Source organism: Natator depressus, chromosome 9, assembly GCF_965152275.1.
Source record: "Natator depressus isolate rNatDep1 chromosome 9, rNatDep2.hap1, whole genome shotgun sequence".
Lineage (NCBI taxonomy): Eukaryota > Metazoa > Chordata > Testudines > Cheloniidae > Natator > Natator depressus.
Window position 1 is genome coordinate 62,752,402 of NC_134242.1, and position 27,656 is coordinate 62,780,057.

Genomic DNA, 27,656 nt, shown 5'->3' on the forward strand with positions numbered 1-27,656 from the left:
CAACAAGCCATCACTCCTACAACTGACAAACAATGCTTAACATTTCGTTAGCACGCTTCAAACATTCATTAATCCTCACTGTGGTCCTGGGACGTAGGTCTCTCAGGATCAATATGCTCCTGTTTCCAATGAGGAAACTGAGGCACAGAGGCTAAATGGCAGGTGTCCCTGAGTAAAGAGAAGGTGAAAATACTGGGCTTGATGCTCCACTGCCTCACACCACTGTGGACTCATTTAAACCTGTGAAAAGTGGGTATAAAATGCTGCTGCATCAGGATGGAAGAAGCATTTACACTATACTGCACTTATTTAAACCAGGAGTGATTCCATTGTAGTCAGAGGAGTTACACTGGTTTTAAATGAACGCAAGTGAGAGAAGTATCAATCTCATAGACTTGAAGGTCAGAAGGGATCATATCTGTCTGTCTTAGGTATTTATCTGGTCTCCATTACCATAAGTATCTGAGTGCCTTGCTATTTTGAATGCATTTGTTTTCTCTACATGCCTGGGAGGCAGGGCAGTATGATCAGACCCCAAAGATAAATCACCACAAAGACAATACCTAAGAGAATGAGTAATAGGACCCCCACAAAATCATATCTGGGTTTTTCTGCATTACTTAAAGGTTAGCTCGCACCCAGCTTGAGGCGGCACGAGACAACATGGAACACAGAGATGAAGGGAATCTGAAAATGCTGATAAGGAGTTATAGATGTGTAGAGCATCTACATGGAAGTGGAATGAGACGCAATAAGAATGAAGCCCAAGGGTCATCAGTGTTACACCAGAGCCCATAGAGTGAAAAATAGTTGGCCTCAAATAGTCTATGGCAAGGCTATAAGAGAAGAGAGCGACAAGCCACCACAATGAATGATGCAACAGATCTGGCCTGAAGCAAGGACCCCACATCCTGAGAGATACTGAATCCTTGCACCCCCTGCAGTGGTTCACCATCTCTCAGGATTTACTCCCAAGAGACTGCACGGCACTGGATACCAAAAGCAGCCCATAGCCAAAATCAGGGCTTTTCATTATGTAAAATATCAAATGGCACCAGTAGCTCTGCTGCAATCCAAACTTTCCACACCCAGCTGAGTTAGTCACCACAAAGTCATTCCAACTCTTTATGAATGCAGCGTTACGTGAACATCTGGCTTGGAACTTTGGCTGCAGTGGGTCATGCTGAAGTTGGAGGCCTTGTAAGAGATGGCGCTGGACAGTGTAGTCGAAAAATTTAGAAAGAACAGGGTAACAAAGACAGCAGGTTGGAAATTTTCCAACTGACAATGCCATTTCATCGAAATCGAAATGTCAGTTTTGATGAAATTTCATTTGTAAAAACGAATCAGAACAAAGCACTCTGATAAGGGTGAAAGAGCAGCCTCTGCACTTCTTAGGGGCAGTGTCCCTCCTGGAACAAAATGATTTGATTTTTCATTTCAAAATGACGTATTGTTTCCAATTTGTATAATATAACATGATTAATCACAGTTAAAATTGGATTGAAATGTTTTGATTTTGTCAAAACGAGGCATTGCAATCAACCCCCAGCAAACAAAGAAATGGAATTTTGTTTCCAAGGGCATTTTGAGAATATTTTGGGTTCCATTTCATAATTCACAAAAAGGCCGATATCGCAGAATTTCCTGTGAAATAGCAAATCTGTTTCCTGCACAGCTCTAGTAACAAAGAAATGGCCAGTGCTCTGTGTAGGAAAGTGCCCATTTCAAGCCTACCACCTCGGGGTTTGCCCCCTTTCCAGAAATGCAGCATGGCTTTTTGTCCCATATGTATCTAACATAGCTTCTTCCCCATGGCCCCGAAGGAAATACCTTCTGTGGGCCAGACTGGATTTGTAGGGGTGCTCAGAAGCAGGGCCACTCAGAAGCAGGGCCAGTGTAAGGAGCCTCCCCTAACCTCATGCATCCTGCCTCTTAGGGGTGCAGAGACTGCTCTTTCCATGACCCACAGGTGTGTGCAGCTTTGTCTCTAAAAGGAGCAGTGAGGGGGCAGATCCATGCCCTGATCCCCTCCCCACCCCTCAGAATTGGCCCTACCCAGGCACACTAGAGGGGATGGGGCTGCACAGTCCTGATAGCATGGTGGTGCATGCACACATCCCCAGACCTATGCAGTGATTGTACCTCTCTGAGCTCCCTTGGGAAGGTGTCGCTCTGCACTCCCTCTACTCAGTGTGTTCAGTCTAGCTCTGTATGGCACTATGCAACTGGACACACGAGATACTGCCTTCTTCCTAAGCTTTCAGCGGGTCCCTCCTAGTCCAGCCCCCTAGAGGCATCAAATGCTAAAATAAGCAATTAGAGACATTTCCACTGCTATTTATACTGTTAGGCAACCAAACTTCTCTTCTCCAAGAGTTTGCATTCATCTGTAGCTGCTCTGCAGGAACAGCAATTCTGACGCATGCGTCCAGCATCGTGTGGCAGTGTTCATAGCTCCTGGAGTGAGGCCTCTTCATCACTGAACTGTGCAAACCAACTGCAGCTCAGTGTCCAGAGATATCATAGCATCACAACGCAACCTCCTCACACAGCATCTCAAAGTAGACATCAGAACACGGTGTCAGGGCCTCGCACCTGGATTGTTTTATGGGCTTCACAAGTGTCTCCTCTCTCTGTTCCCCTCCTCCTGGCTGCTGAGTTATAGTGATCAGTGTTACTGTTCCCTACTTTCCCACCTGCTTGGAGGATCAGCAGTAGAATGGGGGCTTTAGTCCTGTTACGCAGTGCTCCCTCTGCAGTCTTGTCTGAAGCCAGCCGCAGTTTGTAGAAGCAAGTCTCAGGTGCATGTAGTTCACAAAAGCGACATTCAGCATCCCACAGTCCAAATGTAGCTCTGGACCCCAGACTGACTAACAAGTGTATGTGGATCTGCACAGGGTGTGAAAATAGCTCAACCAGAAGCAATGGGCTTGATACAGGAACGTCCGGGTGAAATCTGTGGGCTGTTTTATTCTGGTCAGCCTAGATGATCATAATGATTCCTCCTCCTGGCCTTAAAATGTATGAAAATGTCAAATGCCTAATTCTGTGCACAGAGCATGCAACGCTTTGAGAACCTAGCCCTCAAAGAGCCCTTCTGCTCTGCAAAGCGACTCAAAAAAGGCATTGCAGAGTTTACACACATATTGTTTCTATGATTTCCAAATTCTATGTGCTCAGGTAAACAGGGGAAAAGATGTTTTCTTTGATTGCTAGCCCTGCAAACTCAACTGGGTACCTGAAAGGCAAGATGGGCTTTTTTGTTTTCAGGCACCATCTTCAAGCAATAAAGGTTCTGCGGACCAAATTATCTCCTGAGTGAAATATGTGCCGTTCCCTTGTCTTCAAAGGGGCTGCATTTGTACCTTGACTCAGAACTAGGAAACTGTTGTGACTACCATTGGTGGTGGAACAGTGAGGAAGTTACAGAGAAAGCTCAGCATAGACACAGCCTGAGTTCTGCCCTTGCTAAAGGTGTCACAGATTCCATAGTTGTTATTAACAGAGAGGGACCAGAAGCTGGAACAGTAAGCCTGAGATCTGAGTCCCAAGAGCCAAATTTGTCTCTACAATTTAGCTTCCATGTTGGATCCAAAAGCAGAAGAGGCCCATTTCCCTTTCAGTTTCTGTGCGGCCGAACTGTTGCAAGGACCAGTCTTAGATGGCAGAAATCTCATAAGACCAGCTGATCCCCATCTTGGGTTGAAATTCTGCCATTTGGGGCTGAAATTTCCTGAAAACAAATCATGAGATTTTCAGTGCTGTCAGATCCAAAGTCTGAATCCTAGAAGTGACTCAGCCTTGAACCCAAACCCCAGACTGGAGCCTAAACCCAAACCAGTGCTGAACCCCACCTGTTCAGCCTACCTGTGATTATTGAGGAATAGCCTGGGGCAGCAAAGTGAGTTTTAGAAAAGGACAAAGCCAAAATGATATAACTGGCATAAACAAAGTCTCTGGTGCTGCGCAGGGTACTATACTGCTTTTGTGCCATATATAGACCAAAGGATTATCACATTTAACTCCAAGAAATTGGAATGAGCCACTAGCACTACATACGTAACAGCATGAGCAATAATGACACATCAAAGGTTTTGATAATCTCATGGTAACCATGAGAACCGAAGCTGAAGTGGTTTGTAGTACCATCAGCCCTGGAGAGGTGTATTTAGCCTGATACACACTTCTTGCCATTGGATTTAGCTGTTTAAAGGAGCTCAACTGATTGTATGAAGGAAAACGTAATTTCTTCCTGTGTGTCTAATTTTTGTCAGGTTGTTTCTGCTGGGGGTGGAGCAGGAGAGAAGAAAACTTAGAGCTTGCAGGTGATTTCAAGACCACTATAAACAAAAATTGTGTTGCAGGTGGGTGGGACGGAGACGATTACTGATTAGAGGGTAGAAATGGTAGGATTATGAGATCAACTAGAGCTGGGAGAAATGTTTTGGACCAGTAATTTATTTGCTGAAAACTGCAGGTTTGAGTTGATTGAAACTGTTGTGAGTTTGGGTCGGATTCAGTGAATAGTTTCAGCCAAGAAAAAAAAAGACGATTTTTTTTCTTTACGTCAAAACATTTCAGTGCAACCTTTTCGAAACAGAACGTTTCAACTCTTTGTTGTGAAATGAGGTTTTGTTGTGAAGTCTAGTTCATTTCATTTAAAACAAAACAAAACAAAGGATTTTTTAAAAAAATTAAATGAAATATCCTATTTTGAGTGAAATTAAACATATTATTTGAGCCTAAACAAAAAAAAAATTCCGTTTTTCATTGTGGTGAAAAAAATTGAAAACTGTTCATTTCAGGTTGACCCAAAATGAATGTTTTCCCAGGGTTTTCATTTCTGCCACTGAACTGAAAAATCAGTTATTTGCCCAGGGCCAGGTCAGAGGTACCTCAGCCAATCATCACGTGCTGTTTAGGATTCGTAGTGATAGTTCACAGCTAAACTATCTGAGCCCTGAGATAGCACTGCACCTCTGAGATAGGACTGTCTTCTCTGCTAGCTGTAGTGTTGCAGTAAATATGTATAGCTCTGCAACAAGTCTTTTTGAACAAGTGCTGCAGAGGCTCTGGTAATTGCCTGAGAAATGAGACATATTCCTCTTAGTCTGACATTTTGACATTTCATTAGGCAAAGCATATGGTCCTGCAGAGTCCTTGGGCCAGAAACAGGGCTCAGCAGGAGAGGCCATCTGGGGGGAGAGGGGAAAGGGCGGGATGTCTCCTCTCCTGAGCTGTGATTGATTTCAAAGTCCACCTAAATATTTTAGCTAATTGGTGCACAGAAGGATGAGAGAGCGAGCACGCTGTGGGATGAGAGAGCGAGAGATCACATGTGTGAGAGTGTGCGCACATGTGTGCAAGAGAGAGGAAGTGTGTGTGAGAGAGATCACGTGTGAAAGCCATGGATTGTGAGTATGTGGAGGAGCACAGTGTGTGTGTGTTTAAGGGAGTGCAAATGAAAGTGCATGTGTGTGAGAGAAAGTATGTGGAAACACGTACAGTTGCATGTGAGAACGTGTGTGTGAGAACGTGTGAGAGTGCATGTGTGTGTGAGAGAGAGCATATGCCTGCCACCGTGTGCCCCTACGTGTGTGAGAGAGAGGTCTAAGGCCTATTCCCCTTTTCTCTACAGTGAGAAAATGCTACCGTTGGTCACGTTATCTGAGGCACTAACTTTTTGGGTGGTTGAAATAGCTGAAAAGTTTCAGGTGAGATTTTGCCTGAATATTTTAGCCATTTAATTTCCTGTGGTTTTTCGAGACCTCAACATTTAGTTTTCTGTATAATTTCAGGGCCCCCATATACCCCCAGTTTATGGGATGGGGAAAAGCTGTTGTTTTGAGGGGAGGGGGGTGGGCTCCATTTGGTTTGGTATCAGCTAGTAAAATTCTCTTTGAGCTTGAAATTCCACCCTTTCCATACATTTGCAATTTCTCATGAAGTGGCAAGGGCAGCCGTCTCCAGCCATTCTGGCTTGTGTAGGGCTACAGCAATGCCCAGAGGCGTGCAAACATCTGTGATACACACAGACAGATGCAGACAAGGTCAAGCAGATCGGACGTGTCCAGAGACCTACAATCCTGATTCCACCTACAGATGTGGAACACTTTGTGCTGGATCCTCCATACCCAAGTCAAAAAGACTGATTGCTCTGATCTATGGGCAGCCAGATTGAGGAGTACGAGGGCCAGGTGAGGGCCAGGTGCATACTGTCGTTGCTAATGATAAGGTGCAGCGGTGGGAGAGACTGCCTTGGTGCTGCTCTAAAGTACACTAGGACCATCGTGGCAGGGACCCCAAAGTCTGGGGTCTGTAACCAGCATCTTTGTATCCTCCGTGACTCAGCCACTCCCAGGGGACACTGATGGCAGCTGAGCATCTAGCGCAGTATAGTTAATTAAAAAGACAGATTTGGCTTATTAGAAAAGCCCACAAGAGTGTGTCCTTTGGGCGGGATGACTGGAATCAACTCGCTGGGGTGCTTTTGAAATGATAAGGTCATCAGTGAAGCAAGAAGGATCTGACCGAAGAAGAAGGGTAAAAGAAAGGGTAAAACAGGCCATGGGTGGTAAAATGGGTGGTAAAATGGGCGATTTCCACATGGATAAAAAGAGTGAGGAAGTTGAAGTTCATGCACCAAGGTCCCAACCGTAGTTTTATGCCAATAACATTGAAGGATGTTACAAGAAAAAATCCAGTCAAGCCGGAGAAGAGACATTTACAGCCCAGAAAGATGTATGTCTCCTTCAAGGACAGAGTGATAAGACCTATGCAAACTTGACAGAAGAGCTAACAAAATGAATGCTAAGTTCCCCAAACAAATTTGTAGCTGAGAGAGAGACACTTCACTTAAGAAAGCAAAGAGAAGTAGCAAGTGTACCTGATTTTCTGAGTGTTCATCCCAATCATTTTGGGAGCCTGTCTGCCTTTTGTGTTTGGGATCAGAAATCTAGAATTAAGGCATAGGAATTGAAGCTGGAATGAGCAATGCATGCAGTGTTGGTATGTGAACCCAACGAAGGAAATGGACGGCTAACGTCAGACCTGATGCGAAGCCCATGGCAGTATTTCCATTGATATCAGTGAGTTTGGGATCAAGCACTGAAAGGTACCTCTGCCTGCATGCCCTGTTGTCCAGTCCGCACATGAGGAGGAGTGAAGAGGACATCAGCAAATGGGAGGCAGCGTGTGCGGTTTTGTTGCTTTGGGATGTTACTTCAAACCACTCAATGTTTTTGTACCAGGCCAAAAAGCAGGAGCCTGGATTGTGGGCTGGATTGGGAGACCCTCGCTCCCAAAGGGGAGCCGTTATATGACTAGTCCCATTGACTTCCATTTAACTGATCCCGACTGGGAATACAGGGTTCAGGCTGGTGCATGGTAAATATGCAGGACCTGTCTCTAATGAGAGAACTGGTGTTTTATAGCCCTGCTCACATCTGTGTGTCGGGCACAAAAACAAGTCTCCCACGCTCCATATAAAATCAATATCAACAATGTAAATAGGATCTTGGAAACAGGCAGAAGTGCCCCAGTATCTGTAGCTGCTAAAGAAACATACAAGTGAAAACATGTTCTGTTACGCAAAGAGAAAGGGGCGTAGTACTGGAACACGGGGGTGAAGATGAGAGAGACTTTGGGAAGCTAGCAGGCCAATGTAGGGTACAAGCGGTCCTGTTTGCCTTTCCTATTAACTGTCACAGAAGGAAGTTACTCTTCGCTATACTTCAGTCATTTGCGTAACAAGTTAAAGGCCCATATTTTCTCCCGCACTGAGATCTACCCTGCCCAGGAGAGTGGGTTCTCTGCACAAGTCCTGGCCCAGCTGGCAGCAGTCCTACAGGGATTGTATGCCCAATGTACCCTGGCCTCTAGCCATAGCCCTTCCCTGCCACTCTGTGTTCTTGCCCCTTCCTCTACATCATGGGGGATGGGAGGTGGAGCAGGAACTGGGAATGGCAGCTCTGCATGGCCTGTTAGGTCCTGTGGATATAATTAAAAGGAAAATATAAATCTGCATTTCATTCAGACATGGGATTGTGAAAGGCATAAAAGCAAAAAGGCATGTTGTTAAAAGTGCCAGGCTTACATTTCTCTTGCCTCTTGGGCCTTGCAAGAACCTATAGAAAGGCAATCAGAAGAATTGCAGAAGTAGGGACCTGTAGAGTTTAGAGAATGTGTTGTTCTTATAGTGTGTGTTTCTAGATGATGGGAGTGTGAGGACTTGTGGGAACTATAAAGTCACCAGACCCCTCTAACTGGAAGTGATAGCCAGTTCCAACACTACAAGATTTATTTGCCAACCCAGCAGGAGAAACATGACAACACGTTGCATCAGAGCAATTTTATAACAAAATGTGTTCAGTGAACAGCCAACTGAGAATAAGCATTTCTGCAAGAGCTATCCGCTTTTATATTCCGTTGAACAGAACGCAAGAGTGCTATCTGTAGCAGCTCCATCTACTGACTCATAATAATGTTGCACAAACACACACTCCATGCAACCTCAGTGTAGGGTGGCCAGATGGCAAGTGTGAAAAATCAGGATGGGGGGTGATTGGTGCCTATATAAGACAAAGCCTGAATTTTGGGATTGTCCCTATAAAATCGGGACATCTGGTCACCCTAGCCCAGTGATTTCAGTGGGGATGCCGAGGGAATGTCATACCAGAACTTGATCAATTGTGTCCACCTTAGTAGATCCAGATACCTGGATCTAGTGGTTCCCAAGTGCATTGTTTCTGGTTTGCTTTACAGAAATGACCTGCTTGAGAAAAGTGTATTTTTGTCCTCCAAAAAATTTCAACATCTTTTTTTTTTTAATTTTCATCGGAAATTTTCTTTGAATTTTTTGGGGTTTTGTCAAAAACTCCCAAACTAATTTTTTTGCCTTTTGGTATCTGAAAGACAAAAATGTTTCAGGGTTCTTTGGTTTTTTGTTTGTTTTTGTTTTGTTTTGTTTTGTTTTTTTACAAAAACCTGAACCTTTTCAATGAACAAGTACATTTTGTTTTGGTGAAAAATTCCAGTTTGTTGAAAGCCATTCTTCATCAAAAAATATTGCAATGGAAAATTTTCAGCTAGTCTTTGTGATCTAGGTTCTTGTTAAGACAACTTCAGCCTTGGTCTAGCTCTATTACCTGTAGTGTCCATCAGCCACTCCTTCTAGCGAAGCAATAGGAACCTTTCTTGACCATCTGAATTCTCAACAGAGTTATTTGGTGTCTCTAAAGCCCCTTCTGTTTTGGCTCCCTTCTGTGTATATTAAACAGCTGCAGACTTTCACTGACAGTTTCAATAGTTCATCAATGAGCATAAGCTTCTAGACTGAATGAAAACACTTTCTTGAATCCTTTTATTATCAGTCCCCTCCATGTGTGCCCCGAGGACGTTAGTGTCACTGGTGCTGTTATAATGGTTGCTGTGCCGCACCCTTGAATCGGCTGCATGTTAATGTCGAGGTGACGTGATGATAGGACCACATTATGTCCTGCTGCTCCATGGATTCACGAGGATGTGTGTGTGTTGGGGGGTGCGCTCGAGGAGTCCCTGACACACAATCTCCTCCTCTGCACAGCAGCAAGACACAATCACAGTCGGGCAGGGTCTGTATCTCTGCACCCTCTAAGGGGGCCATAAGGGAGTAGGAAGAAGTGGAACTGCGGCCTAAAGATACTCCTACTTCATCAGCCAGTCCGTCTGGCCAGCATGCTTAGGGGCGTACGTTGTACCCTGCTGTAGTAGAAGGCAGATTGCCCTGGATTCCAGGGAGCTCAGGAAGATAATGAAGAGCTGTGCCCCGTTCTTCCCAGGTTTTTAACTCTCTGAAATGCTTTGATGCTTTGTCTAAGCCTAGTAACCATATAGCATGTGGAGACTATGAATGTATAATCCATCAGCTTTGCAATAAGATCCACGATGCAACCCCTAGCATTGCTAGAACTAGGTGTTAATGATCTCTCTGCACATAATGCACAGGCAAACAAATGTACAGGATTTTGATAGATTTTTTAGATGGCAATTAGTGGATAAAGGTGAACTTGGTCGGTCGGACTAAGTTTGCAAAATGGGGAAGGTGGCAAGAAATTGAATGCAACCTGTTCTCTCCATACCCGAGGCCCTGCTGCCAAGAGATCTGCTAGGAGTCAGCATTTTGAAACTATGTAGACTTTGGTGGATATGGGACAAGATGCTGCAGCAGCAGCTCCATGCTGGATCCTTAGCAGATGTGCGTTTACAATGACGGCCTATGTTTGTCTTGTAGGTTAACCATTCACGCTGAGTGCCCCATGCACCTGGAGGATTTCCCAATGGACGTGCATGCCTGCCCGCTGAAATTTGGGAGCTGTAAGTGCCTAGTTCAACCTTCTTAAATGGGGGGAGGGCACACAGTCTAGTTTTGTGTGCCCATATGCTGGTAGCTTATTTATTTAATGGAACTCTTCTGTCAGGTATTTTAGATAGCATTATTATTAATCATACAGTGCCCACACATTTGCTAGGTGCTCCATATAATAAAATCAAACTGTGCTGTGCGTACAGTTCCCACTGTGGTCCATAGGAGCTGTGTGTGTGCACCTGCAGGTAATTTGCACTCCAGGGATGGGTAAGTGACCCTGGGTCTCACTGTAGGGTTACCAAGCTAGTACGGGGACAAACAGCTTCACTCACCTCTCTCTGGCTTGGGTAAGCAGTGTTCCCCCCACAGCTCTCTGTCCCACAGAGCTGGAGCTGGTGGCATTGCTCTGATGAAACCTTTGTCCGTAGGATTTATTGAACTATTGAACTCCCAAACTGTCAGACTCGCAGCTCTTGGGCAGGGTCCCCAGCTCCAGAGTACCCACCAGCTAGGCTGTCCTGGAGCTGGGGCTCTGTTCCCTCTTGCGGAGAATTTTGAAATTGGTGGTTTTCATTCCCAATCAGAACAAAACCAAATTCTGAAATATCTAAATCCTCCATGAAACAGAATCACCTTCCTCGGCTCAGCTCTACACAGAGCCACCACTCCTTGGTTAGTGAGCAGAGAGCTGCCCGTCTGGTTCAATCTACTTTAACCCTTTAGGGTTACCTATTCCCAACTAAACAAAACAGTTTGAGCCCCCTCCCCGACAGCCTGTGCTCTAAGACAATCAAATAAAGCACCCAGCTTACTAAAGCCTGCCTCCCCCCTCAGTAAATGTCCAACCAATGAACCCGTGGCAGCCTGTAATAAAGCTCAAGGGCAAAGTCTATCTGGATATATCTAATCAACTACCAGAAGGGAATGTGGTTATCAGCATGATTGGAAGCTTCTGCTCTCTCTGTCTCATAACACAAGAAACCAGGGAACAGCCACTGAAATGGAAAGGCCAAATATAAAACTGATAGGAAAGAAACACTTTTTCACACAATGTGTATTTAGACTGTGGAACTCACTGCCACAGGAAGCTGCTGAGGCCAAGGACTGGGCAAGATGCAAAGAGGGATTGGACATATATATATGGATATCAGGAATATCCAGAGTTTTAGCAGGTCAAGATGACAAAGAGGGTATTGGAAGGGACATAAAACCTCTTACTTCAGGATTTAGACCAATCTCTAATTATCGGGGATTATGATGAGATGGGGGATGAGCAGATTACCCACCTCTGCCCAACTGAAGGGTTTCTTGAACCTTCATCTGAAGCATCTGGCTCTGGCCACTGTCAGAGGAGTTATACTGGACGAGATGGATGGTGGGTGTGATCAGCTATGGCAACTCCTATGTAATAATGGTGCTATCAAATACGGCTTTAGGTGACAGCACAACGCGCTCGCAGGAGAGCCTTTGATTAATGAGGTCCTGCAGCCTGGGTCTAATCAGATAGGAAAAGTGTGTGCAGCTGACTCAACAGGTCACGTCCAGGAAACACTGCTGTGGAGGCACGTGGTGGGATGGGTGTCCTGTGGCTGCCTTCGGATCAGGAAGGAGTTGCCACTTTAGTTTGTATCATTGTCCCCTTGACTGTTCACCTATCTTCTTCAGCCCACCAGGGTGTACTTGGCAAAGTTGTTGGCCTGCATTTGACGTGCCTTGAACCTGGGGCAGGTAATTGTACCCTAAGTTTGTCCTTATTCTGACAGTAAGTCCAGTCCTATCTGTGCCCACTCTCTCCACTTCACACTCTGACTGCTAGCAGTTGGTTCCATCCGAGGCTGGCTGCTGAGGCAGTGAGTGCAGGGCTGCATTTGTTGTTGGGAACAAGGTAGGCGAGCACTGGCTGGCCATGCCCTTTCCCTCACATGCTTGTTTCACCTTATGTGCTGAATCCCCTTCTTCTCCTTGACATCAGTGAGCTCACATTCTCGCGGGAAGCCAAGTTTCCTGGGGGCAGAGGAGGGAGGAACATCCTGGTAATGTGAGGGAGCTGTCAGTCTAGCAGGGAGAGGGACAATTAGTCTGATTCTCTAGTGGAGTACACAGCCATTTGCTGGCTGGTGTCCTCTCTGGGCCCTCCACTACCACTGGATTTGATGAGGCTTTCATTTCAGTTCATTGACCTCACTTCTTCTTTCATGTGGCATTTGTAAAGCAGCAGGCTGGGATTGTAACTGAATCTTGAGATTTGAAAGCCATTCTAATGCGTCTGGGGTAGCAAGGTGGATCCCCTGTGTACCACCAGTGTAAGTATGAATTGGACAGTTGTCCATTATGTGTCACATGGTTGTACCACACCACAGTCACAGTTTGGTGATTCTTTGACTTTCCATTTGTGGAGGAGATATCCACACCTTCCGTGCACTGCTCCAATATCATTGACGACAGGGAAGGCAGAATCCCAGGACTTCTTTCTTTGGCTCTTCATTAAGGTATTTTGGGGGGTGCACCACAAGTGGCCCATGATTCAAGCCAGCAAGTGCTGGCATCCTTTCTGTTGGCCTGTAGTGTTGATGCGTGGGTCCAGAAAGATTTCCTGGATTTGAGTCCGGAGAGTGGCAGTGAATTCAGGTCTTTGTATATCGGCAGATCTGGAGCAGCCAGGATCTTGTGGTACTCCCAGACCACAGCAGCGTTTCACCCCACTAGATGCTTGAAAATGTATGTTTCCCCTTCTGTTATTTCCCCTCTCTTGGTCTGATCTGCCAAGATGAGGGTGCGCAGCATGGTCTCAAGATCCACTCAGCCCCTTGCAGGGTCAGGCACTACGGTTCTAATACAGAAGTAGTCAACCTGACCTTCTCTCTCCTGGGTGGAAACATCAGCATTGTTAGTAATGCCAGGGCTGGGAACAGTCGTTTGTTCTTAGCCAGCTGCTTGTAAAGTTATTTGGGAAAAAGTTCGTTCTTATAATTGCATACACAAAGTCTTTGTTTTGGAGACAGGCAATGGTGTTATTTACCTATTTTCTTAAGCAGTTATAATGCAATGTCAGTGGTTGCTGATAGGAGGCGCCATAACGCTCTTTGGTAAGACATACGGGGTTGGACACACCAGGAGAAAAGAGACTCAGAGGAAGAGCAGCTTGCTCTGGGGCAATGGTATGTAACCCTGCATCTGCTCTACACTAGCAAAGCCTGGAATCCACTCTCCATCTCAGATCCCATAGCATTCCTGGAGAGAGAGGGCGGAGGAAGGAGACTCTTGCACATGTTTTTGTCAGGCCCCCACAGTGGCAGAGTGTCATTTTTTTTTTTTTATTATTTCAGCATCTGAACGATGGGAGTGTTGAAACAAGAAGCTGAGTGTTTGTAAAACTGGCCATGATTATGATCAATATCCATATGGCACCCATCAGCACAGTGTCTGAGCACACGGCTCATATGTTCAGTAGAATGGCATTAAAATCCCATCTATACCCACATGAGGAGTGCAGCCTCAGCAAATCCCCCCACAGACCAGGAAGCTAGTCACCCCAGAGTTGTAAGGAGTTTAGGCTTGGTCAGATCTGAGGCTTAAAGGGCTTCTGCAGTGTCCCTTTAACTCACCAGACATATTCTTTAAAGACTCAGCAGAACTCAGCTCAGGTTTCTGAGGATCCTGGCAAGCTGGATCGATCATTGCTGACCTCCTGTCCCCATGCCACTTCTTAGCGGTGGCAGCCTTCCCAATGGCTGCAGGGCAGCGCACTCCCTTGAAAGCAGGGAGCCAAGCTTTGCACAGCAGCTTTCACTTTCCACCAACCAACCAACCCCTGTGTTCACATTGTTCCAGGGACTAGAAGTGAAATGAGTTTGAAGGTCTCTCCGTGCTCCCTAAGAGATGTATGTGCACATTGTCGTGCCACCCTGCAGTGACTCGAGAGCATGAGTGCCAAGCTCAGGGCAGACTGTTAGGAACCAGGGCACAAACCTCAAACTGGTTGTGAGTTCTACAGCTCTCAGCTGCCACGGGCAGTGGGGGGGGACCCTGAAGCTGTCAGCTGCAGTGGTGGCAGGTGCCGGACTCCCCCCATCCCTCCCACAGCAGGGCTCGAACTCTTATCCCCCCTGTCAGCCCCATTTTGTCCCAGTTATTTTTAGTAAAAGTCAGGGACGGGTCATGGGCTTCCATGAATTTTTGTTTATTGCCTGTGACCTGTCCCTGACTTTTACTAAAAATAACCATGACAAAATCTTAACCTGCCTCATAGCCAATCCTATAATAAACTGTATGAAGATTCGTTGTATGCAGTGTTGTTGTAGAAACAAGGTGGGTGAGGTGATATCTTTTATTGGACCAACTTCTGTTGGGGAGAGCGACAAGCTTTCGAGTTTACTCAAAGCTCTTCTTCAAGTCTGAGAAACTTACTTACAGGACACTCTACTACAGGGGTGGGCAAACTACGGCCCACGGACTGCTTCTGGCCCATCAGATATTTTTATCCAGTGTTTGAGCTCCCGCCAGGGAGCGGGGTTGGGAACTTGCCCTGCTCCACCCACCCGGCGCTCCCCAGCCCCCGACTCACAATTCCCTTGATGAGCACCAACTTCCAGCGTGCAGAGCCACCCTGCGCAGGCGCGACTTCACTGCACTGTTTCCAGGATTGGAAGCCCACCCCTACATGGCAGCCTCCCACACACGGCAGCGTGCCCAATCCCCTCCCAGTCTCCTACAGCCCCACCCTTGAGAGCCTCAAAACCAGCCAGGGGCCGCACACATCCCAGCTACGGTGCCTCCGCCCGTGGCAGTGCCTGGTGCAGCTGTCTTAGTGTCACTGCTGGCAGGGCCCCTAGGAGTCCCCGGTAACACCTCTGTAGAGCTCCCCCCACCATCATGCAACACTCCATGAGTCCCCCCTCCCTCCACTTCGGTAACATCCCTTATAGAGCCCCCCCCTCCCCCCCCGCTACACCCCATAGAGTCTCCCTCCCCCACCGGGCATTCATGGCCTGCCATACTATTTCCATACCCAGGTACAGCCCTCAGGCCAAAAAGTTTGCTTACCCCTGCTCTACTACACTCTGAGTACGTTTCACAGACCTAAAGAAGAGCTCTGTGTAAGCTCCAAAGCTTATCACTCTCCCCAGCAGAAGTTTGTCCAATGAAAGGTATTACCTCACCCACCTTGTCTCTCAATATATGAAGATTTATTAAATAGGAAAAGGAAACAAGAGAGTTATTTACAAGGTTAAAGAAGGTAAATATATAAATACAAATGAGTTGCAATCTTAAATTTCAAAATGTAATAGACGCTTCTATAATAAGCAAGCTCTTTGTGACCTTTAGGGCTAACCCAGGCTAAACGTTAGGGATCTCTAGCTTATGCCTAGTAAACCTTGTCCCCAAGAGTCCAAGTAGCAGAGAGATCCTGTTCCTTCTTGTTAGAGGTTTTTATCCCTCTCCTCATTTGTGCTCTTAGTGACAAATGTAGTTGACAGGAGGAATCCACTTGCATGACTCATCTTCATGGGGGGGGGGGAGTGCAAAACAAACATCTTTGGTCCTCTTTAATGTTCCACAATAGTCTATCTGGACCATAGACCTTCCCTGTTGAGCAGGACTTAACACCTTCTGTTGGAGACCAGCACTTCACACTGGTTAATGTCTCTCTCCTGCCTGATGATTTACACAGTCAGAGAGGCTTACAACACAACCACTCAAATATTGCCTTACAATATGGGGATACATATGTTATAGATGAGATTAATGGATGCAGCAACTTACAAGCATTCAATAAAATCTAAACACAAAACACATTCTTATAATTCTAACACCTATTTTAACAACATTAGCACACAGGTGAGCCAAGCTGATTTCAGCCATGTATTTGTCAGTGATCCATTGAGACATGGCATGAGCTGGCACCTGGTCTGCCAGCATCACACACACCAGAAAACAACCATGCAGTCTGGCTCAAAGTAGGACATCTATGCGGGGACGCCCAAGACTAGGGCAGCAGAGGATGCCGCAGGAGTTGTGCCACTTACGATCCTGATTTGGACTGGGCTGCCCCACATTGTGCAAACAAGACATTAAACAGACTAGAAATATCTTCAGGGCTTTAAACAGACCCAAAATATCAGTGCCACTGCTACATGACACAAGGAATGCCTTCGTCCCAGAGGACAACTGTTATAGAGTTGACAACCTCATTTGCATGCAGGATAACACGGGAGGCGTGGGGGTGGATGTCTAGCACTGAAATAACAGAAGGGCTTTCTAGTCTAATGTTAAGGTGCATTGACTGTGGGGATCCAGGACTGGAATAAAAGGGGGTGTTACAGACCAGGATGCCAGTGCACTGGCAGAGGTGGGAGAAGGGCAGGCTTGGAAAAGTAGAGCACTGCCAGTCAGGTTGAAGATGCATTAGCCGAGCTGCACTGGAAGTGCTTACACAGCACCGTTGTGCACCGAGAAACGTCGCCCATTCATCAAAATCACCTTTTATTCCTTAACACTTAACAGGTTTGCGAAAAGCGAAAATGCAATCATGGCCTTTTCTTTTGTAATTAGACAAGTCAGTGAAGTTTCAACCCACAATGTCCCACAAAGCTTCACAGGCTGGAATTTGACCCATCGTCAGTCCTGCAGAAAAATATCCTGGTCTCACTTTGGGTCTTGTAGGGGAAACCTAGGGAAAGGGGAAGAGTTAAAAATCTCTTGTCGGTGTCCTTTCCCAGCATCTGTTTAGCAGGCTTCTGCAGTAGATGTGATCACTGCAGGGAGCTGCAGTCAGGGGTAGATTAAAGCAGGAATCTTGCCATCTGGCCCTTATGGTACAGCTAATGGCCTCTGGGAAGGTCCTCGGTTCTGAACACCCATGTCAGGGAACTTGCATCACAGCCTGTGCCATGGAGCTGTCTGGAGGTATGTGCCTCATTGTCTGCAACCTCCCACCTCCACCCCTGCTCTACTTCCAGGAGAACGCAGGCCCTTTAGCTGTTGGGGTTTTTGAGGGGACAGGGATTTGAGATAGACTTGAGCTGCAAGTTCTTTCTCTAGTGGGGAGAGAGGAGCAGGTGGCAGTGAAGCTCATGGGACTCCACTTCTCTTTAACCTCCAGTGAAATAGCTAGCAGCTCTCTTGCTGAGCCAGAGGTACTCGCTGGCTTACTGGAGGGGGAAAGGAGGTGGGAGGTTAAAAGAGAGCGGAGTTACCAGCATATTGCACGTCTCATGATATTTGGTGTTATTCTTCAAGTGCCAGTTCCTGGAGTCCTGTGATTTTGCAAAAACTTCAGCTATAATTTTTTTACAATAGGACCATTTCTAGTCTACCTAATTGCAGTGAAAATCTTGAAAATGTGACTCTCTAAATACTCCTGCCCCAGAGGGCAAATGCAAAGAATCCAAAATATATTGTTTTGTGTATAATCTCATGATTTTAAAGACAATTCGTGGTTCTTTGGAGCCTGACTCATGATTTTTGAATGCTGCGGGCTTGGTAATAGTGAGAAAGCAAGATGTGAGTATGTATAAGTGTGAGTGGTGGTGTTTGTGCATACAAGTATAAGGGGGGAGTGCAGGTGGGTGGGGATGGTGTGAACGTGAGTATGTTTGTGAATGGGGTGGGAGGGTTGAAGGTGTGTGTGAGCACATGGGGAGGCTGGCGGAGGGAAGGGGTGCATGGAGACAGTAACCAGGCAGGTAGCTGGAGCACCGCTTTGTTCTGAGCACAGTGCCGCCTCTCTCGGTAATTTAGCCGTCTCCTGCTGGCTGCCTCTTGTGCAACTTGCAGGCAGCCACTTCCAGTTTCCAGCCACTGCAGCTGACTCCTAGGGAGGATGACTGGCAAGCTGATGGGAGAGCCTGTGATCATGCAGATGAAGAGAACAGGGGGGCAGAATGGGGGAAGGAAAACTTTCTCCAGAGCCAATTTTTCACATAAATTGGAGGGGCTTAATGGCAGCTGTCAAGAGCTGCAGGCTGGTGAGTGTGAGGCGATCTCTGCCTTTTTCTTCTCACCCTGGTAAGAAACGGCCTAACATTCAGCAGAAAGTGTACACACCCCTCCAGTGGCTGGAGCCCGGCACCCTTCAGATCCCCAGCTTATTAGACTAATTATCCCTGACCAACGTGCTAGTGACTGTGGGTTAGAGAGGGCCCCGATGGAGCAGTGGCATGGAGGCTGAGCACTGCAGAGGACAGAGTAGAGCTCAGTTGATTGCTCAGCTGCCTGCCTGGGGAGGGAAGGTGGAGGACTGAGGAGAGGGAGGAAGCTCAGAAGCTCTTTGAGGAAAAAGTCCATGCTATTTGTATGGCATGGGCCCAATTTAATGAAGGGGGCAGATTTTCAAAAGCATGGAGGGAGTTAGGAGCAAAGGAGCTTCTGTGTGCAAAATAGCTGTGATTGGCACCCTTTGGTTTGGGAAACCCTTGCCTGCCAGATCCAGATTCTGTTTCTGATGCAGCCCAACTGATATCTGAGGCAGATGCTAGAGCAAAGAGAAGCAGCTAGCGCTCTATGTTCCAATGTGTTCAGAAATGACAAGTCACTGCCAGGTAGGCCAGAACGTTAAAGGGGAGTGTGCTGCCCCTTAAGGTGTCCTTCGACCCCTCCTAAACTCTAAACATCCGGCAGGCAGCCCTGACTTTGGTTATATGATTAACTGTTTCTAAAGTCATCTTGGTGGTTAGACATAACTGGCCATATTAGTCGTTGTGGCTCCTCTGAAGACGCACCGGGACTGAATGTGGCCCCAAATCTTTGGTATATTTTAGGCTGGTCAGAAGCATGACCTCCTCCTTCTTCCTCCTCTGCAGATGCCTATACGAAGACGGAGGTGATCTACACCTGGACGCTGGGGAAGGATAAATCAGTGGAAGTGGCCAAAGGTGGATCTCGCCTGAATCAGTATGACCTCCTGGGCCATGTGGTCGGAACAGAGATGGTCCGATCCAGTACAGGTACTGAAGTGAGGTGGGGCTGGAAGTGGACATAAAAGCTGTGTGCACTGGCAGGTGCGGTGTTCCCATGTGATTTGAATGTATATTGTTGTCATGGTTGGGTCCAATATGTCTGCAAAGTAAATGGGAGCCATGGGAGGTATCTCAATCAAAGGCCAGAACTTCTAGTGTTACCCAGTGACACTTGCAGGCAGTGGATCATATCCAAGGACAGCATGACCAGCATCACAGTAGCCTTAGATCCAAGCTGGGGTGATGGGAGATGGAGCCATTCTAGCAGTCCACGCTATGCATGGGCATCACAACACTCCTTAACACCACGCTGTGTTGTTTTTGGACGGAGTAGAGGGAGGTTTTGAAGGGTAAGGAGCATGGCACCCCCTAAGAACAAGCTGTTCTGGTGGGAGAGGGAACTTTCCTAGGTTATGATGGACGGAATCTCCAGCTGCACAGGGTCATCTGATGTGATACTCAGCTGTTCAAGTGGACACAGCATGTCCGTGCTATGAAGGAGAGCTCCATAACACAATGCTGGTGCTCAGGTACCATGGTGCCGAGTGCCATAAAAATGCCTAGCTAGGAAAACTGGAGAATAGAATATATCCAGGTTTTTCAGGACCCTACCCCAGCATTGTAGAGCTTATCTCCCTATGCTGGGGTGTTTATAGATGGAGCATATCCATGCTATGAGGTACCACAGCATCTGCGGCAGCAGAGCCACCGTCTCATATTCTGTTGGGCGATGGAGCAAGAGAGGGAGTGTCAGGGAGGTTTTCATAGGCACAAATGGCAGTTAGGCACCCAACTGGCAGACAGGTGTCTTTCTGCCCACTCCCATTGCAAACCAATGGGATTCAGACAGCTAACAGCCACGTGTGCCTTTGGAACTCTCCTGCTTGCCCAGCTGCTTCTCATCACCTGGGGTGCAGTTGAATTGGCTGAAATTTCAGTCTCCCAGAAGAATGTCACGGGTGAAGAGAGGCCACCATGCCGATGTTGCTCACTCTGATTTTCACTGAATTTTCTTGGGCAAATATTACGTCAGTTGTAGAAGAGTGTCCCAAACAAATGTTTTCTGTTTTAATGACCAATACTAATCATCTCTCTCTCTCCCCATCTGCCGCTCCTCCCTTTCCCCTGTGAATTCAGGTCCAGAGAGCTGCAGTTACCCCATGTGTGTCTCTTCTAACTTTCTCCTTCCGTGTGTGTGCGCCAGTAGTTCTAGGATATTTCCTCTCTGTTGCACTTGATGTTAATTGTATCCGTCTTTAACAGCTCAAATTGCCTCCCTTGAGGACATGTGGGGAGTCCAGAGAACTAAATGTCATAATATTCGATCTAGCTCTGCCTTCAAGTTGTAGTAAAAATAATAACAAAGTAATAGGCTGAAATGATATGAAATCTGCAAAAGACACCAATGCATAATGGCTTAACAGAGCTAGCGTCGAAAAAAAAAGGACACCGTATTCCAGCAGTGATGAAGTCAAACTGAAGGCTTCCACCATTACCCTGAGCACTGGGGCAAAGGGAGGGGAAGGAAAATAGAGATGGCAAATAGACATAATTCACTGGCTCACACCCCAGGCCTTGAACAACCAGCATCCTGTCCCGACCTTCCAGATGAATGATACAGGGAGGAGTTGGGTATTGACAGATCATAACATCTTTTGTCAAAACATAGAGAGTACCAGACTCCTACTGTGACAAGGTAAAGATGATGCAGTCTGTAAAGGGTTATGGGGGCCTTCCTGTCACATGGCTGCATGGGAAGGAGGGGGGGAGTATAAAAGGGAGTAGAAGCTGGTTCAGAAGCGAAGCAGGTGGGAGGGAGGGAGGAAGGAAGGGAGGGGTGTGTCTTCTCCCCTCCCAGCTGAGTGAAGCAGGGAAAGCCACTGGAGATTGTTGCTCAATGGTTTTCAGTTGGTTTGCTTTCATTTTGTTAAGTCCTGAGGAAAGGGGTTCTAATGCTTGGAGCTTCATATCACTTCTCTGGCTGGTGACAGTTCTCACCAACGTCCACCTACCCACATGCAAAGCAATCTCTGTTTGTACAAAGCAATCTCTATGTTTGTATACAAGAGTGACATAGACCCCAATTTTGTATTGCAACAAACATATACCAGTTTCATGCCATTATGGTATGATCTACTTTATCATGAGGTATCATAATACGTCAGATGGTAACTTAGACACATGCTGCAATATCAGGTGATATAGCCCTACAGGACCGGGACGTTCACACAAATCACGCCCTCGGGGGATAAAAATGCTACTGTGAGATCTGGACTCAGGTTTTATTGGTTCAGGCCTGGCAAGTAACAATTGTTCTGCTGCTTTCTGCTCTAACCTGCTGTCCCTCCAGGGGAATATGTCGTCATGACCACGCACTTTCACCTCAAGCGGAAGATTGGGTACTTTGTGATCCAGACGTACCTGCCCTGCATTATGACAGTCATCCTATCACAGGTTTCCTTCTGGCTTAACAGGGAGTCTGTTCCCGCCCGGACTGTATTCGGTGAGTTTCTGACATGCAGTATGCTGATGGGTGAGGGATTTCAGTGGAAGAGCAACCATGGCTGCTTAGGTAACCAGAGCACTGAAGGGAATGGCACCACATCTGTTTGTCTGCTGCCAGTGTCTTCTAATCTGTCTGGTGCTCCTCCCTGTGCTACCTGAAGGTCTCATTTGTGAACCTTGTATTTCTTTTGTGGACACAACATATCTCCAAAGTATCCCTAGCCCTCTGCTTGGGGATCAGTTTCGTGGGCAGGGCTGCTGAGCCGTGCTGGGGATCGGTGAAATCTGTTCTCTCTCACCTATTGATAGGTACGTTGGATTCACATGAACCGTTGCATTCTGCTGAAGCATGCCAGCCCCAGGAGCGTAGGCAGGCATATGCGGTGTCTGTTGCCACCTTTCATTTTAACTTCTAAAGAGTAATGTTCATGATGGCAGGTTTTATCCTTCCTCAGACCTCTTATTAATGCCTATCTGGTGGGCAAGCGGCAAGGTTGAAGTAGCCAGAATCCAAATCTCCGAAGCACTGCCGGCCTGGATTCTAATCAGCCTAACCGCTTATGTCTATGCACCACATGGGACACAAGGGGGAAAGAGACACCTTGAGAACAGGAGAGGCAAGGAGGGAGGCAACTCAGAACAGGATGAGGATGGCTGAGAGGCAAGAAGGAAGTCAGGATGAGTAAGGAGCAGGTGTCAGAGCCTTTCTTCTGTAGCAAGCCAGTCATTACCTGAAATCCGTGAGCCTAGGAGATAGCACTTGGGTTAAAATCTGCCCTCCATGGGCAAGGTCATTGAGAAGGTTCACAATCCTAGCAGAATCTACCTTCAGCCTTGTGTTCCCTCTAGTCAGGATTGAGGCCGAGGTGCAACATGGAGACACCATTGCTGCTGGTTTTCTCTGGGCAGTGGGCCAAGTTCAGGTGCCCTGGATAACACTGTTAGCTCTCTGACTGATCATGGATGTTGTTGACCTGTTGGCAGAACCCAGCAGAAATTAATGTAATTTGCTTGTCCAGTGGCCCCTCATGTAAACGGAACATTCTTTTGTCTCTGCTATTTAATAGATTTTACTGTACTTGGTGGGGATTGTTTTTTACTGGAAATATGACTGATTGTGAGCTCCATGCCTTCCCCTGTGTTTCCCACAGCACCCTACATTAGTGTTCTTCAGAATAGCCCATCGTGCAGCCATTGGAATCAGTGAGAAAACCCCAAGTGATGCCAAATCAGTGCTGAGTCATAGAGCGGGGCAGCAAACTGTTTTCTCCTCCCATGAAGATTTTCAAGATGTCAAAAAGTTTTCCTGTCCCAATGGGGATGAAAACTCAGAATACTGACAATTTTCATGAATCAAAAATGTTCTAAAAAATCAATTTGGATCAGTCAGAATGTTTTGTTTGGATAATTTCAAGATGTTTTGTTTCAGTTCTGACCTTTTCCCTCTTTTAAAAATGAAAAAAATTTCAACACAAAAAACTGAAATTTTCCATTTGGTCAATATTGACACTTTTTCCCCCAAAATTTTCAAGTCAGTGCATTCATCGAAACTGACCCTGTTTCACGGAAACAGTTTGGGTTTCAAAGAATCAGTATTCTTCAGCAAAAACCTGTTTGTTGACAAATTCCTGATCAGCTCTCCTGAATAATAACAAGAATCTAGATATTGATAAGCCAATTACACAGAACTGGCTGCGCCTGCTTTGTTCGAGGTTCTATTGACATGGTGGCTGTGGGATGTAACAGGTGTATATGGGAAAGAGCGCGATGGGTCTGCATACACAGCTTGTACTTGCTGATTACACTCCTGGTCCAACCTGTGCATGTGCTGATCCCTGGGCTGAGTCAATAGGACTGTGCCTTAAACTGATTGTAATTATTTTCATTTCTTTACACAATATCTTTTCACTTTGCTATCAGAGGCGGAAGGTTGGGCCAGAGTTACAAATATATTAACAAACTATTTTAAAATGAATTCCTCGTTCAGTTACTTGCCAAGGCCTGAGACCAGGGTCTCCTCATTCCTTCTACAACAGTTGCTGATATCAGAGAGGGCTCCATTTAAGCATGGCAGGTGTAGGTGGCAGTCTGCTAGAGCTAGAGGGGGCTCAGTCCCCCAAAATCTATCTACCTCACCATCTCCCTGGCTGCCCCCATGCACATGCCCATCTCTGCAGTCACAGTGCTGATGCATGCCATGTGATGCTGCAGGGGGCGCCTTGAGCCTTCCCCTAGTGGCGAGAGCCAACTGGCTGGAGCTGGAGCCTGGCCCAGGCCAGCACCAAAGGTCAGAAGGGAGCCGCTGCTGCCCAGGCTCGTTCTCCAATCCCAGGGCCCAGACTGTGGGACAGGATGAAGCCGGAGTAAATGCAGGGTAGGAGGGCTCACTCTCCATCCCCTGGGTCCAGCCCCATGGGACAGGACTGGAGACATCTCTGCTGGGGTGAGTTCGGGGCAGGCCCGCTCTCCAGCATCCCACTTCCCACTCCCAGATCTCCCCGGTGCACTGGGCTGGGATAGAGCTGGGTCCAGCCCCCCTGCTTCCCCAATGATATTTTAATCTTCCACCTCTGATGGCAGGTGATAGTGACCTTAGAGTGTGCAAGGTGTGGGGAAGACAGAAACTATTGTCTCAATCAGTGATAGCAGAAACCCTTTCAACCAAGGTTTTGACCTTGTTCGTTTGCCTCCCACCAGGTTTCTAATAGATGAAGATTTCAATAACGTTCTTGATAAAAACATCAAATAGTGACTGTCTGGCAATTAAAAGAAAAAAAAAAGAAAAGTGGGTCCATTTATAAGAGTCCAAAGTAAAGAAGACTTTGAAATTTAGAAATTTCCTGCCCAGATGGGTGATATCAGAAAAGTGAAGTAGCAAAAACTGCTTAATTTCCTGGCAATGCACATGTATGGGAAGCTGGAGGCTCTGAGAATGGATAATGGGATACAGAGTTTTTCACTTTCAGGTTGCTGGTTCAGATCTCCATGTGTGCTGGCCTGCGTGAAATGAATTGGTTGATCTCAGTCCAGTTGCCCAGGGACAGGTGTCCCATTACAGCCAGAACTGGCACCCATATTTGCAGTCTAAGCAGGGAGGCCAAAACTGAACAGACCATGGAGACTCATTCCTTCAGAGGTTCCTCTTTGCAGATCATGCTTGAGGCAGATTGGCAGGGAGCTGTGAGGGAGCCTTGTATTAGAGCTGGATGGGAAATGGTTTTTCCTGTCCCATAAAAAGTTTCAAGATCTAGAAATAAAAATAAAAAAAAAACCTATCCTGAATCAGGACAAAGTCAACATCTAGAAAATTTTTGCAAACTGAAAATGCAAAACCCTTTCGGTTCATGTTTCAATAATTTTGAAACATTTCATTTCAATTTTGCCATTTTTTAAAACTATAAATGGCTTACATTTCAAAATGAAATCTTGTTTTGAACCAGAAAACCAGAGCTTTTCATTTCAAAAACATCAAAATGAAATCTTCTGACAATTTCAAAACAAATTTTTGAGTCAAAAAATTTGTTGGAACACAGCCTTTCTGAGGAACAGTGTCAGTTGCAATGAATTGGTGTTTTCTGATGGGAAAAAAAAAGTTTCATTGACAAATTCCCAACCATGTTTAACTTACATGCTGCAGAAAGGAGCCCACTCTCCAGGCCTGTCACTAAACTCCACCGTACTTTACCAGATAAATACATACTTATTTGTAGTGTTGAAGTGGTATGGTATGCTAGGGATACTTCTGAGATATTCTGTGTCTACAAAAGAAATACAGGGTGCTGTATTAAACTTGAAAAAGACACAAGTTGTTACATGAATTGAAAAGCTTTGACAATGTTAACAATTTTTCATGAAGAACATCATTAGTTTAAAAGGCCATTTTGCAATGAATAATTGCAAAAATTCTTGATAGCATGGTCCAGTGGTGAGTGCTCCATCCTGTAAGTCCAGATACCTGGACTCTATTCCCAGCTCTGCGAAAGACTTTTTGTGTGATCTTGGGCAAGTCACTTCCTCTCTCCATGCCTCATTTCCCTATCTGTAAAATGGCGTTAATTGTGTTCACCCACCTTTGTAAGGTTCTTTGAGGTCAACAGATGGAAAAGATTGTATAAGTCTTAAGTGTTAGTTATTTTCTTGTGGGAGGAAGTAAGGAGGGGAGCACAGACAGATATGTAGTAAATACTCCACAAAACACAATTTTAAATGTCCTAATAGCATCTCCTTCACAAATGTCCAGTTAGATCTGCCTGGCTGGCTGCACCTTACCACTACCACTGTTTGCTATTTTGTATGGTAGCAACCAGAAGCACCAGTGTACTAGACTCTGTACAGACACATGGTGAGATCAGCCCTGCCTCGTAAAGTCTGCCATCCTAAGTAGACAAGAGGTGTAAGGGGAAACTGAGGCACAGAGAGGTGAAGTGACATGCCCAAGGTCACCCAGAAAGCCAGTAGCAGAGCCAGGAATGGAACTCAGGCCTCCTGAATCCCGCATCTGGCCAAACTCATTGCTGAGGTAAGTGGGCCTAAATCAATGGGGCTGGCCCTACCTGCGCCTTTGGTGCATTTGGCGCATGGGTGTGATGGCATCTCTACCTGGAAGGACAAAGAGAGAGTGGGAAGAGATAGCTCATTGACCAGGTACACAAACATGGTTGCATGCTTTGACAGCACCGTCCTCTCCTGCTTTGTTCCCACAGGTGTCACCACCGTTCTCACCATGACCACACTGAGCATCAGCGCCAGAAACTCCTTACCGAAAGTGGCGTACGCGACGGCCATGGATTGGTTCATAGCCGTCTGTTACGCCTTTGTGTTTTCTGCGCTGATCGAGTTTGCCACTGTCAACTACTTCACCAAGCGGAGCTGGGCCTGGGATGGCAAGAAGGTGCTGGAGGCCCAGGAGATGAAGGTGAGTCCTGAAGGCAAGGCCAGGGAGCACGGGAGGGCAAAGAAACGCCCCACGAGAGAGCTGCATTGGGACCAGGAGTGGGTAACATGCAGCCCGGCACATTCCAGTAGGCTGGATGCTATTCACTGGGGTCATCAATTCAGGTCTTGACTGGAGCGGTTCTTGGGGGTGGAAGGAGAAAGGGCTGGTGTAATGTATTGTCTTTATCATTAACTGGGAAAAAACTCCTACAACACTCATGTCTCCATCTGTCCCTCCCTCTGTGCGCGTGTGCGTGAGTGTATGTGTGTCTGTCTCTCTCTGGTTGCATCTGTGCACGTCTCTGTGTGGTTCAATTTCTCTCTTCCTTTGCTCACTACCTGCTGCATTTTGCGCCATGTTGCTGCCCTGATGCGCCAGCATAAAGCCCCAAAGCCAGGTGCTTGGTGTGATGCTAGCCCCATTAAAGAAGAGAAGCTGCCAGCCTCACGCACCTTGCTCCCTCACCACCTGTCACGGTGGATGCCCCATGCTTTCCCCACAGTGCAGAGCAAGCATATCAGAGGGAGGGTGATTTTAACAGGGGTTACCTTCAGCCATTAGCAGACGGCTACACTGGGAGGTAAAGAGCAATCTGAAGCAGCAACTGGCAGAAAATAAGTGGGTATCACCCAGGTTTTCTCTTCTGGCTTCGGATCAGCATCTCTGACAGCTTCCTTTGTACAGTCATCGCTGGCCTTCATTGACACCCTCCTCCCTCCACGCTGATCTAATTGGGGCTGCTCGGAGGAATCGCTTGTTATGGCACGCTGCTCCCTTGTTTATATTTATTGAATCAATTTCAAAATCAGCTTGTCCTTGTTCTTGGTTCTGGAGCACTTTTTTTTTTTTTTTTTTTTTGCATGATAATGTGCTGCTCGGAACTGTTGAGGGACCATGTGCAAATATCTTG

At 46.6% G+C, this 27,656-nt stretch overlaps 1 protein-coding gene across 2 annotated transcripts in view; it reads left to right on the top strand.

The window, feature by feature from the left end:
- Positions 1–27,656, top strand: part of GABRA3 (gamma-aminobutyric acid type A receptor subunit alpha3) — a 138,237-nt gene that overhangs the window by 96,313 nt on the left and 14,268 nt on the right. For both annotated transcript variants that reach the window (XM_074964375.1, XM_074964377.1), the window contains exons 6-9: positions 10,274–10,356; positions 19,150–19,293; positions 21,656–21,808; positions 26,514–26,725. In XM_074964375.1, coding sequence (XP_074820476.1) covers positions 10,274–10,356; positions 19,150–19,293; positions 21,656–21,808; positions 26,514–26,725 — 592 coding nt within the window. The remainder of the gene's footprint in view (positions 1–10,273; positions 10,357–19,149; positions 19,294–21,655; positions 21,809–26,513; positions 26,726–27,656) is intronic.